The following is a 13,804-nucleotide window of genomic DNA, read 5'->3' on the forward strand; positions in this document are numbered from 1 at the left end:
AGGTGTCAGCTTTCCCTCTTTGAAGGCTCAAGGAGGAGGCAGGATCAAGCCTGGACTAAATGAAGCTTGGAACTGCCCTATTAAGTGATAAAGAGAGAATGAGGGCAAGGCTGGGGGAAGGGTCTGCATCATAACGGTGTTCTTTAGAAGGTTTCCTGTGGAATGTGTTGACTGGGCCAAAGGAAGAGCTGGGGCAAAGGTACAAAGGGGAGAGAAGAAAATAGGAAAACCACAGAGAGAGGCAGCAGAGAAAGGGAAAGAAGGCAAGGGAGGGAAATCAGGCCTCCAGTCTAAAGTGATTTTTGTCTGCTGCCTTAGGACACATTTGCCATAATGATGGGCACCATATTCAGGATCACAGGGCAGGCAGCAGGACAAATCTGAGCCTTGATGATCAGGGCTACATCCTTACCAACTGCCTCCTGCCTTCAGCGTTTCTCAGTCACCATGCCTTTGTTAACATGAGTTCCCTTACAGGGTGGCTAGGGCCTTATTCTGCAAATGAGAAAAGTATGGAGGAAAGTGAGACAGGGAAGAGAAAGGGAAATGCAAAGGAGGAAAATCCAGCTTCCACAGTTGCGGTTTAATATGAAACATCGGGTCGATTATTTTCCTAGAAAGCAAGAAAGGCTTTTTCAATTGTATTCAGTTAAGAATCAAAAAATGTGGCTGCTATGGATGAGCCCTAAACCAATGTCCATTTGTGAAAGTTTTGTGAAAGCAAAGGCTGGATAGAATCTGGTTTTCCCAGGTGCCATTGAAAGGAGCCCCTCTTACTGTGTTTCAATCCATCTTCCTGCCATCCTTCAGTCCCTGAAGTACTGACTCAGTTGGACTGCTGGAGTGCCAGGCCCATCCTGATGTTTCCAAGGTGGGGGCCTCCACCACACGTGGATTTATCTGGGGCTGGTAATTTTGAGTCCACCTGAACCACCTGCAGCTGTGAAACCAAACCCAGAGACAACTAGAATGAGCAGCTACTTCTGAAAGTCCAGCTTTGAGGCCTTGAAGTTTATAGAGGACTGGATGAAACCTTTTTTTAATCTTTTCAGATTCTCAAACCTTGGGAAAGATTCAGAAATTTTGCACAGATTCATAGAATTTGGTATTGGGAGAGTGATGGATGACCAACTAAAGCACACGTCCAAACCACAGGGACCTGACCATGTGGTAGTATGATGTTCTGAAGGTCCATCTGCATTTCTCTGCCATTCTTTGACCCCAGCCCTGCACCTACAGTCTCTTTATGAAGTGCAAAGCACTCACTCTCCACCCTACAGCTCCAGAAGGGACGTACTGCTAATTCTGCTGGCATTTCCACCAACAGCTCCCAAAGCTCGAACAGATCATTGCAATATTCATTCATGAAATATTCCAACTACCCGGTGCAATCATAAGCAGCTCTTGGAAAGTCTTTTTCTAAGCCACTAGCATGGAAGTAATCTCAAGTGGCTGGATATATATTGCAGCTAAGGGTAGGGCTGGAGCGGTTGGTAAGAGCACGCACATTCGGGCGAGGAGCCAGGGCAGTATCTGTGCAGGCAAAGGAGGAGAAACAACACGTGTACTCACCCTTGCACAGGCACCCACACGCACCCAGCACAGAGCTTCCCATAACCTGTGCTTATTTATTAGCTCTTGCATTTATATTGCCACTCAGTGAAATTCAAGGATTTACAGACTCGCTGAGCCACAAAACCTCCTTTAAGAGTGACAAGCTGCAGCATTAGGCTGATACTAGCGGAGGGCGTAAATTGCGATGCGGTGTCGCAGCTCTGGGTCTCCGAGAGAAAGCTGAGGCTTCCTGGCAGCTTTTGTTTCCCTGCCTGTATTTTCCTCTCCCAGACTGACAGGTCTCGTTCCACATTTTTGCACCTGTGATAGAAACAGGGTCCTTCTCTCTCACTGTGAAACCAGCGTGGTAACACCTTTTTCTTGTACGTAGCTGTGGGAGTGTGATGAGTTGGGGTTAAAAAATCTCCCACATGCTCCTGGGAGAATCCCAGGTCCTCCCATTTTAAGGAAATAAGTGGGTTTTGAAGCTGGCCTTTACAAATTAAAAATTGCACAGGGAGGGGTTTGGAGGTGCTGTGCTGGCTTCACACCGGGAAGTCTCCTGTTGACACTTTTTGAGCCAGAGCAAGAAATTTAAAAAATCTTATGCTTTAGATGGAGGAAGTTGATAATGTTTCCACAGAGTTTTTTGTGACTTCTGCAGTGAAACTTTTGTCTCAAACTCACCCCTAGTTCTAAAGAAAAGGAATTTTCTAGCAAGATGTTTCTTTTCACCACTGCGCCTTCATTTATTCAGGGTAATGGCATTAGTCATATGAGGAAAAAAGTCCTCTTTTGACCTGCTATGAGATGTACTGCCCATGCCAGCAAGCTCTTTCAAGCATAGGTGAGCCCTAATTGACCACAGACCTATCTTGCTAGACACCCAACTTGTACAAGTAAAAACCATTTGATGGCAAGTTTAATACCACAAAACAGAACTCAGTTCTCTTAAAAAATGTGTCTAATACATAAGGAAATAAAATAAAATACAGGAATTTTAGTTTATCTTTCTTTTTTCATTTTGAGTATGTGTTAGATTGCATTTGGTATAGTGATATATTCTAGCCTTCCAGCATCATTCATATAGTGTTTTATCAGGAGAGGATTAACTGACCTCAGCAAAATAAGTATTTCAAACAGCAGACTTTGCTTGAATAGATATTTATTAATGATTCAGAATAAAAATGTTTTGGAATTGCCATTTTTAGAAAATAATTCAAGTTTTCAATGTTGAGTCCCCAACTGAGACAATCGGTATTGTTTTCTCCTGGAATCAAAATTTCATTTTTGTTCTCATTTTTTAAGATACTTTCCTCATATCCTGGAAAATAACCACAAATGCCTGTCTCCTTCTTTCTCTTTTTATCCATTTTCTACTTGTCTATCAATCTCATCACCACAGACAATCCAAAGGTCAAATCTCCAGCCAACCCAAATAACCATTTCACCTGTCAGATTTATGAATGTTGTGCTATTTTCTTTTTAGGACTTAGGTATCTTGTTGACTTTTGGAGCAGTAATAAGCGTGCCATGGTTCTGATTTTGTTGGCTCAAGTGGTATTTGTTGGTTTTTGGGAACTGAGACTGGGCCGCTGCAGGGATCTTGTGCTGCAGAGATTGTGTCTATGTTATATGACCCTACAGGTCCAAGCAGTTGTCTGTGATCATCTGCGCTATTAATTTATTAACCACTGTTGGTTCCCTGTATAGTGAGAGCAAAGACACACTCATTCAGGAGGTGGTTCACAGCACCTAAAATTAAATATCCTAAAATAAAATACCCCCTAAAAGTGCCAGGTTCTCTCGCCTTTTATTAAAGATGGACCTTCTAAAAACTGGCCTCTGGGTGGAAATTAGGCTAGCCCTGGTGCCAGGCTCAGCGCTGGGAAGCAGTCAAGAGCAGCCCTGCTCGTGCCAGTGCCTCGACTTTCCCTGCCAGTCTGACTGCTACGCGAGGGTCTATCTGCCAGCCCTAGATTCCCAGTTGGCAGAGCCATCGGCCGGCGGGTACAGACCTCGGACAGGGAATTCCCCCTTTCTCACTGCAGAGAGAGCCTTGCCAACGCTGGCAGATGGCAGCCATGGCATCCTGAACGGGCAGCCGGGAATACCCTTTGAAAGCAACGTTTGAAGGCCATTTCAACTAGCCGGTTGTATGGCAAAACATTTGGGCACGGTGAATGATTGGAAGGGCAGAACTGAGATAATTAAGGGCCAGCCCCATGATTTCTGTGTTGTTTCAATGTTGAGGAGACAACTCCAATGCTAATTTCCACCTGGCTCTGAAGAAAGGTGATGGATGTGATGCGGAATGCTTTCCCATGTACGCAACCCCTTTGCATGGGCCAGAAATATTGCACAGAGATAGAAAGCTCTGGGTGTAGGGTGAGGCTCTGCGATGGGAGGGAGAGGTGAGCTTTGGAGTTTGGGTGGTGCTTGGGCTCTGCTGCCCAACACAGCCGCTGCTGAGCAAGACACAGCGATCCTACCCCTGCTAGGGTCTGGTGAAGGTCCAGACTGGGATGCAAACTTGATGTCGCCAGCCACCAGATTGGTTGGGATAGCCGCTCATCTCATGCTGGGGCTCAGGGGCCTCCCACCCCACAAATTTGTTGTCCTCCCACCCCACGAATTAGTTGTCCATGCTCCCATGCTGGCCCTTCCCCTGGCCCCGGCTCTCCCATGAGAGTAGCTGGAGCTCTTTCAGAAATACGTGTTGGCACACAGCAACTGCTGCTGCCGTCTTGATCACCGTCCACCTACTCCGTACCTAATCTGACATGCTGTTTCTCTTGTGTCTCGGCTGTTTTTTCAGCTGAGTTTGTGGTGCATGACCAACACCTACCTGCAGAACAGATCAAAAACTCCATGTGCTTTGGGCTGGGAATTTAGGATTTAAAGTGACTGGCTGAAGCCATTTGTGTCCTTTTTGTGTTCTTTCTCCTATTTCTTTCCACCGTGCCTCTCTCCTGCCTTTCCATGGTTCATGTCTATAAAGTGCAGAGCTCAGCTGCACAACCAGAAACCCCTGCTCCTACCTAGAAAACATCTCCTACTCATCTCTGGATGTTTTTCAAGTACTTAAAAGAGAGTAAATGAGATCTGAGGCAGATCTGGGGAGATTTTTGTATACTTTGAGGTTGGGGCATGCGTGATATATATTTGCAGGGGATCTGGACTGAGTGATGTATGTGGAGTAGGCTTATTCTCTCAGTTGTTCAGCATTCATAATTATGAGTCTCTCTAGTGGTCACAGAGACCTGATATTGCCTCTTCTTTCACCTGAGAGGATGCTGATGTCTTTACATAGGTGGTTTGATTATTCTCCTTTGTCTTGACTTGTTTCTCCAGATCAATCCAGTGACGGGCCCTCGCGAAGGAGGGACCAAAGTGACCATCCGTGGGGAGAATCTGGGGCTGGAATTCAGAGATATTGCGTCTCACGTCAAAGTGGCTGGAGTGGAGTGCAAACCGCTGGTGGAAGGGTACATCCCAGCAGAGCAGTAAGTTGGGTGTGTGGCAGACAGTGGGCCACAGCACACCTAATAACAGTCATTGCTACCTGTAGGGTCTTCTAAGGAGTCCATTCCACCCAACCTTGGAAGTGAGGAATGGAACATGCCATTCCTCACTTACAGCTCAGGAGCAAATAATCCGTTTATTACTGTATTTGGATTGCATATTTAGATAATCCTCACGGCATAAGCCCTGAAGTTATCCTCTTTTTTTCACATAACAGCCAGCACAAGGGTGTTCAATTCCAGTTTGGGGGGCAGCAGTCCCAAAAAGCAGCTGACTACATGCAGGAGTGATCATTAAGCCTCAAGGCTGCAGAGCTGTCCACCATGCAAGGCTGGAGGACAGAGGGACCCGCTGGGGTCAGACCTCAGCCCAGCATTTGTCTGTATATTTATTTAAGTGAAGCTGTGTTGATTTACACCAGCTAAGCATTTGCCGCGGCAAGTGCCAACAGCCAAAAGCCACCACTCTTTAAAGAATAACTTAGTCCACAGTTTGGACCCTGGATTGGAAAGAAGAGGACAGGTTAAGTCTACAGTCCATTCGCCAGCAATGTGGGCTGCTTACACCAATTCCGTCTTACCGAGACCACCAAACCATCCCTCAAACCTTGCTTTTGGTTCGTATTTTCTCCACAGGATAGTATGTGAGATGGGGGAGGCCAAGCCCAGCCAGCATGCCGGATTCGTGGAAATCTGCGTGGCTGAGTGCAAACCAGAGTTCATGGCGAGGTCTTCACAGCTCTACTACTTTATGGTAAGCTCCTGGGAGAAGTTCTCCTTGGCCCTGAAGGTCCCTGGTCCTCTTTGCTGCATCTATCCATTGTCCTTGACCATATTCAACCTCTAAGCTCTTCACTGCCATTCTGAGTGCACCAAGTTGTTCCTTCCATTTCCTTTCAAATCTTGTTACGAGCAAAAATAGCTTGCCTAATTAATGTTTTAACAATCTAATAATAGTCCAAATTATTAGTCCAGTTACAGTTACATACAGCCATGGTCCAAATTAGTACAGAAAATCCTCATTAATAGTTAAAAATGCTATACAGGAAAGAAAAAAGAAAAAGAAAAAAAAAAAAAGAAAATGGAAAAGAACTTCCCTAGTATCTCTAATATCTTACTTTTCCCAGGTGTGATATTCACCCTACTGGCATCCCTCCAGGCTCTACAGTTGAAAGCACCGGTGTCCTCCAGGAGAAACATAGGGGTTGCCACTAGTCATTACCACCCTGAGGTCTTCAGCAGGAAGGTTATGATGTTCATGGTGGGGTTGCTTCCTCCTCACTCTTGGGTTCCCCCAGGGGTATCTTCATCCCGCGTCTCCCCATCACCCACTCCCTTCTCCCCGGTCCCCAGCACCAGCGGCAGAGCTGCCCAGCGCCCAGTCCCGGCACACAAAGATCTGGTGTTTGCTGGGCAGTGCCTGCCCGGGGCGGCAGCCCTTGGCCATGCAGGGTGTCCCCAGCGCTGAGCTCAGGCAGGTCGGGCACGAGTCCTTGGCCATGGGACACTTGCCATCACAGGGACACCCGGCTCGGGGCACGGCAAGCCCAGAGACGTCCGGAGACCTTCCGGTGTCGGGTCAGTGCAATGTCCATGGTCTTCTGCTAGCAAGGACAAAAATTCCCATTGACTGGTCTACGGGCAGTCACCATAGCAGTGATGGAAGATGTAACATTCAAAGGGTGTTTGCGTTAGGTGGTCTTCTGGGTGTCCAGGAGAAGCAGTGCTGCATCCCAGTAGCAGTAGATCAGGAGGGACCCGTTCACCAGCCAGGCTGCAGGTGAGCTATAGAGTATGACTGGGGCTCAGTGCAATTAGGAAATGTTTTGGATGCTCCATGATGGAACGATAGACACCAGCAAGCTTGAGCTTCAGTTAGCTTTTAACAGTGAGTGGTTTGGAGAGAAGACTTAGCCATAAGGAATTATGAGATGATGTCAAAAGTCCCTAGGGATGGTGAGTGCTGGGATGACACGTACAACTTCTCAGTGCGTGCTGATGGCACTCAGAGAGCAGCCACTCTCCTCTTTTTAGAGAGGCTGCTGGGGCTGTGAAATTGGCTTGCTGGGGCATCAGTTTGCAAAGCAGTCAGAGGGGCTCTGGGCCTGATTCTGCACTACTCCTGGTGCAAGTTCAGCCTGAGACTGTCGCTTTGCTGTGGTGAAAGCCTCATGGAAGAGGGAAGCAGAGCCAAACACATGTTGTACACTCAGCTTGGTTTTTTGCTCCTTTCTGATGATGCTAATTGTCCAAGAGACATGCTTATTCCTCTAAGGCCCCTTGCTGGGGACATGCAAGCATCGCCTGACCTTGATCTGTGCAGATCTGTGCAGGTTTGAGATGAGAGGGTCTCTGTTCCCATCAAAACTCTAGACCCCTGCAAGGGAACAGATCTTTTCTGAAATTATTCACATGCCCAAGCATTTTTTATGGTAAAGGGAACTGGTAATAAATGCAAATATCTTAGATTTCCCCCTTGAGCTAGAGAAATTGGTCTATTCTCTGTATTTTCTGATGTCACTCAGGTGCTACCGTGGTGGGGGTAGAGAAACACCTTGAGAGATAGCCCCCACTAGGCAGACAGAAGGTCTCTTTCCAGGACATTACACTTCAGCATGTCACCTTTGCTACTCTTGGAATTACTGTCCGATTTTGATCATCCGTGTCCGTCCGTGACAGCTTTTCCCTCCGCTTGCTGGCTTTCCGGCTGCCAGCTATCCCAGCCGTGCATGAGCTGAAGTCAACAGGGTTTTCTCTGCTGAATACCTCGATACCTTTGTGCTAGACAAAAAAAAAAATACAGACCTTCCCCACCCTGCCCATCATATGCCCTCTCCCGTGTCCCTTGCTTTCCTAGCGGGAGCTGTGTTTGTTGGCGTGGCTTGGCTTCCTCCGATCCTTCTGCCGGGAGGGTAGAGATGTTATTGCAGGCATCACAACATGCCTTGGCATCCTGCAACGGTGGGTGACAGCTTTAAGGGAAGGAAGATGTTTGAAAACTAAGGAAGGGCATCGCATGAGAGATAAATGTCGCTTTCTGACGCATAGCAAATCCTCTGGAAAACTGCTTTTCAAAAGGTTTGGAGCAAAAGAGAGCCAAATTTGGCCGATAGGTTCAGCCTTCCCCACTCCTGCAAGAATTGGAAGACATGATATTTTGAACTCAACAGAGTATTTAATTTCAATGTTTTAAAAAAGAGGTAGCTTAGTTTATAGATGCTAGAACAATTCTTCTCCACATTTCTAACCAGAACTTTTAAATTCAAAATGCTGTTAGTTTGTTTTATACTCATCTGTGATCAAAAATGCAAATTGCATTAGAGAGTACAATAAGCCAAAAGGGATACAAAGCATTTGGTTGTAGGCTAAAATTAAATTTATGGTGATCTAAATGAAAATAATTTTATTTTTTTTTTAAGTTATTCATTTTGTTGCTATGATTATTGCCATGGTCTTTCAATCAAAAAAACCCTTCCCTTCGCTTTTCAATTCGGACGCTGAAGCAATTTTGCTTTTATTCTGGCTTTGGATGAGAATATTATGGCTCAGTGCAGGTGATGTGGGCTACTCTGATCGCACCTCTTCTGGGTCTGCCTCTAAAATCCTTGTCCCAGGAGAGCATTCGCAACAGGTCTCCCTTCCATCTTTCCCCTCCTGCTGCTACTGTTGAACCTATAGAAAGGAAACCCAGGCACACAAGCTGTGTGTGAGTCACATCTTGCTCTGCCCTTGTTCCCGGGAGGAATTAAGTGGGAACCAAGGTCTTGACATGCGCCATGAGGTCAGTTTAGGCACAGCTCTGATGGCAGCTTCTCTGTGCACAGCCTGTGTGGAGGAGGTACTGGAGGAAAGTAAAGGGTTGGGGAGCAGAGGAAAGTAGGCAGGCTCCTAGAAAAGTACAGAAGATTTCCTGTCCTCTTTCCCTCATTGTCACTGTCCACTTCAGCCTGTTACAGATCCACTAGATCCCGTTGCGTTTTCCAACACCTTTCACCAGCAAGGAAATAGTAAATAGTCTAGAGGCTGAGTTTTACTGCAAACATGCTGTGCAATATTTATGAAGGCCACTGTGAATAATTAATGGTTTATCGCAACTTTGAAAGCTTAGCCACAAACCCTTTTGTAAGATCGGCACGAGACACAGCAACGCTTTGCCAAGGAGCGTTGCTGCTGTAGTTCTGGTCTGCAAGGATCCTCAAAAGGCCACGGCCAGTTTATTTACCTCTGTGGAGAGGGCAGGAAACCCACCCAGGGGTGGGACAAGGGCTCTGGGTCTTTAACTCAAATGTTCCTCTGTGGTTTGTAAAGCAGATACTATTGCAGCGCTGTCGTGTAGGCTGCGTGCACCGAGTTGGTCATTCTCAACCCCTTTTCTCCCAGGTGGGAGGTCACGTCCCAGCAGCAGCCATCGTGGTCAGCAGTAGTTTGCACTGGTGGTGGTGGCCATCAATAAGGGATTAAAGAGGAGCTGCCATCAGAGCTTGAGGTGGTACCCTAAAAAAGGAGGAGCACTACACACTGAAGTGCATCTTTTGCATCCACATACTCTTCCTGTATCTTTTATCCCAATAACAGCTGGTAGAGAATATTCCCAGAAAAAGTATAAAAACAGTTTCCAAACCATCATGCCAAAACCAGTCAAGTTTAAACACAAGAAGCATCCAGCTCTGACAATATATTTTGCTACAGAGCTATATGTCTGATTTTCATGTTCAGCCCTTCCTCCGAGCGGTAGCTGCATTTTGAACAAAAGCAAAGTGGAAACCTTGCCGCAGTTTTTCAAAATGATTAGCCAGAGGGGGGACAGGGACAGAGAGGGCTCTGTGTGTGTGAAACAGGGAGCTGTGATGTGTGTCAGGTAGTTTTATAAACATGGATTAATGGTCTCCAAAGCTCAATAAGGTGACTGCGTGATGTACCTGCTCGTTCAGAGGAGCTGAGGAGAGCTTCAAGCATTTGTGTCATCATTCTTAAAGAGGGGAAAAAAATAATCTTCATTTAAATGCATATAGTAGCTTTTCACTTGGGACTGAAAGGAAAGTTTTTCTATTAAAATGCAAATGAAAGAATAAACTGTAACTCCAAATTTCTCCCTGAAAATGGATGTCTCCTCTCTGCATTGTGGTAACAGGGTGATCTGTGCCTTCGGAGTACAAGTATTTTATCTTGATTTTGGGAAGAAGGGAGAGCAGGAGGGTAAGAAAAAGAGGTTTGAGATTTGTGGCCCCTAAAGGAATTGTGTCCCTTTTAGATATATTAACACAGCACCATGTTCTGTTTGGAAAAGAGGCTCAGAAAATCAGCAGAAAAAAGAAAAAGGTGCTCATCTGGACAGTGCTCCTTCTTGTAGTATTTCAGAGTACATCTCAACATGAGCACCGCCGTGCTGTATCGGTGCAGGACACTCCTGCAGTACTAGACTCTCTCAGCACCCAAGTCTGATAAGAAAAAGAGAAAGATTTGGGGTCGTGCGATGGGCATGTGGAAGAGGCAAGACATGAGCTCAGATGCTCTGCTCAACCACAGCTCTCCTCCTTCCCAGGGAAAAAGCCCATGAGCACAGGGGGAGTTTTTGGGCATGTCTCTGGAGCTATACAGCAGGTTCTGTTCCCTTCTCAGATCAATAGGGTTTATAGTAATCTTTTCAAGACTCGATCATTTTCATCACTTGTGAACTCTGTAATTTGGAGGTGGAGAGTCCCCATTAAGTTCCAATCAGCCAATTCAAGACCTGGTTTGTCTTGCAGAGGTTAGGGGTTAGGTCTGAACTCATCCCACCAAACTTGACATTCAAGCAGGGTGTCTGTGATAGGACTGGTGTCACCCTAGGCTCCTCTGTTGGCCAGAGGATATGGTCATCTTCTGAAGTCCAGCTAACGTATGATTAACCCCTGGGGTTGCCTACCTCTCTCCATCACTAAAAGGAGAGAGGGAAGGTACCTATGCTCCTCTGCTGTGTTTTCAACACAACCCTTTGCCTTCACAGACTCTGACACTCTCTGATCTCAAGCCGAAGCGGGGACCAGTGTCGGGTGGCACCCAGGTGACAATTACGGGCAACAACCTCAACGCGGGCAGCAATGTCATCGTGACCTTTGGGCGACAACCCTGCCTCTTCTACAGGTACAGATGAGTCCTTCCTACTGTACGTGCCTGAGTCTGAAAGATGTGAGAAATTATAGTCAAGAAACTTCTTCTGCAGCCCAGAGACCTGCTCCCTCAAGTGCCTCTTTTGCCTGTGGCCATGTCTATTCAGCAATGGGACTTTTGTATTCTGCACCATGCGCAACCTTACTGTGTGTGTTTTCGGGTGGGAGCATAGGATTTATTTCATTGTTTTGATTGGTGTTTGATGTGCTTTTTTCCATGGCCCCTTGTCAAGTTTCGCTATGATTCTCCACGGTCCTATGCTTTGCTACTTGCTCTGGGAGTACGTTGTTTAAAAGATTCATTTTCATGTCCCTGCTTTAACAGAGGTGACAAAGAAGATCTGACAACATTGGGTCTAAGTATTAAAACACCTCCCTTTTATCCCAGAGTAGTCCTGTAGTGCTAAGAAATGGATGATTTGTAACATTTTCGCTCTGGGTTGGCTCCTGTTCAATTGCAGTTCAGAGAAGCTTAATGTCAGTGTTACCTGCTGAATGTTCCCTGATCCCTGTGAGAATGAGCCTGAATCCTGTTCCCAGGGGCTCCCGCAGCTCAAAACTACCCAGTGCAACACATTTCGCTGCCAGTATCAGTGGAGGCTGAAGATGAAGTTGGCACGTTTCTCCCAGCCTGTCCTTGGCAGAAGAAGGGCTCATTCAGAGGAGACCTGGGACCGCTGTCCTGGGGCAATGCCCTTCCCTCTCCTGCCTCTGGGGAACCTGTTTAGCTGCCTGTCATGACTGTGCTGTGTTTCAGCATCTATAATTCAGGAGGGTGAAGTCACAGCTTGTGATTTAAAAGGCCAAGTGGGAACCACAGCTGCTTGAGGATGCTTACTGAAAAGATCGGGGAGTTTTAGGAGGGATTGAGCGTGGTCTTTCAGGGGAATTTGGAGGGTGCAGTCAGTGAAGGCGAGTGCCATGCTGCAAGGGAAGGATGCACCCTGCTTTATCCTTTCTAGGGATATAAGATGAGGCTGAGGGTGCTTGGAGCCTGGCTTTTTGCCTCTTTTTGCAAGGTAAGGGCCACTGGAAAATTCCAACCTGGAGCTGGTTTTGAGATCTGCCCAAAAGGAAAGGTTTATGCAGAATACTCTTTGAGTATAATCACAAAATGATTCCCACTACATTAGCACCTCCCATGCAAAGGTCCCAGGCACACTGCAAGCTGCACTTAAACAAGGCTTACAGTCCTATGCAAAGTAAACTTTATTATCCCAGACTGGAAAGCTGAGGTGCAAACACCCCTTTTTATGAGCTGCTGCTGCATATGTCTGCAGGCAGGAAGGAAACATCCATCAAGTATTTAATCACAAAGAAATACTTCTGGAGAGAGGTCTGTTTTGGACTTCTCTTGGGGTTTAGTTTTCACTCTGAGACCTGAGAAATGATGACTCTTGTGGTTTTATTTAAACTAGCGAAAAGGCAATGTTACTTCCTCACATAAATGTGTCACGCTGTTCACAGCATATTCCTGTAGCAGTGAGTTTCACCACTTCACAGAGCATAGGTTAAGGTCACAGGACATAAGAGTAAGTAGCTGGGCTCTTTTTGGCACCATTTGGTTTGCTGCTGGTAGTGCCTGGTTTATATCTACTTGCTTCTGCTCACAGGAGATCCACCAAGCACATTGTCTGTAACACCACTGCCTCAGATGAAGGATTTGAGAAGGTGAAGGTGTCTGTGAGAGTGGACAAGGCCAAGATACATCAGGAGTTGCAGTATGAGTATGTAGAGGATCCAACCATCCTCAGGATCGAGCCTGATTGGAGCATCTTCAGGTAAGCATGGACCCCCCCTACCACCTCCCATGGTTTTCTAATGCAGCACTGGTGTGTTCATATCAGTCCTGGGTAGAGAAAAGTGCTTTCCAAGCATTGTGTTCACTAAGAAATAGGTTTGTGCAGAGCTTCTTCCCAGAGCCTGAGACCATGAGGGCTGGTAAACTTGCCTCCTGGGAAGACCAAAAGGCGAGCAGTGCCTTGTGCATTCCTTGTAACACCTTGGATGCTCAATCTGTGTCTGTGCTCATGTGTACCCCAGGACAAAATTTCCACAGAGTCTCAGGAGGGATGGGCAGGAGCCATCCTTTCTCCAAACAAATTCCGCGTAGTCCAAACCTAAATGATCCTGCACCCCTCCTTCACTAGCAGAGCAAAGCTTCCTGGCTTAATGCAGCAAAATCCAGCTTCCAATGCTCAACAGAAGCTTTCCTTGGAGACTTTGTGCTTTAATTACAAAGGTAGGTGCAGCAAGTCTCCAACCTGGTGTTGAAGCTTTCTCCCTCTTTACTGCAGCCCAGGGTTTATCTCCAGCACCAGGATGCTCCTGTCTGAGTAATGTTACGGACCACTGGGGCTGGTTAAACTACACGTTTGTATCCCTAAAAGCTGCAATTCCTAGTGCTTCTGGTCATGACTGTGTTTCAGGCCCCATCAGGCTGGGTCCACGGCTTTGCATGGCAGCAGGACCAGTCACTGATCTCCTAAACAGAGGCATAGATGTCATAACTGTGCTTAGCGAAGTGAATCTCCTTTGGGTTTGAAAGCAGCAACTCCTACCTTTCCCACAGCCTTC

At 46.6% G+C, this 13,804-nt stretch overlaps 1 protein-coding gene across 2 annotated transcripts in view; it reads left to right on the forward strand.

Annotated features, from left to right (window-relative positions):
* The window catches only part of PLXNA4 (plexin A4), a 455,411-nt gene that overhangs the window by 373,744 nt on the left and 67,863 nt on the right, over positions 1–13,804 (forward strand). For both annotated transcript variants that reach the window (XM_069801537.1, XM_069801538.1), the window contains exons 13-16: positions 4,909–5,060; positions 5,715–5,832; positions 11,065–11,201; positions 12,841–13,008. In XM_069801537.1, coding sequence (XP_069657638.1) covers positions 4,909–5,060; positions 5,715–5,832; positions 11,065–11,201; positions 12,841–13,008 — 575 coding nt within the window. The remainder of the gene's footprint in view (positions 1–4,908; positions 5,061–5,714; positions 5,833–11,064; positions 11,202–12,840; positions 13,009–13,804) is intronic.

This window comes from Haliaeetus albicilla, chromosome 14 (assembly GCF_947461875.1).
Source record: "Haliaeetus albicilla chromosome 14, bHalAlb1.1, whole genome shotgun sequence".
In the NCBI taxonomy this organism is placed as follows: domain Eukaryota; kingdom Metazoa; phylum Chordata; class Aves; order Accipitriformes; family Accipitridae; genus Haliaeetus; species Haliaeetus albicilla.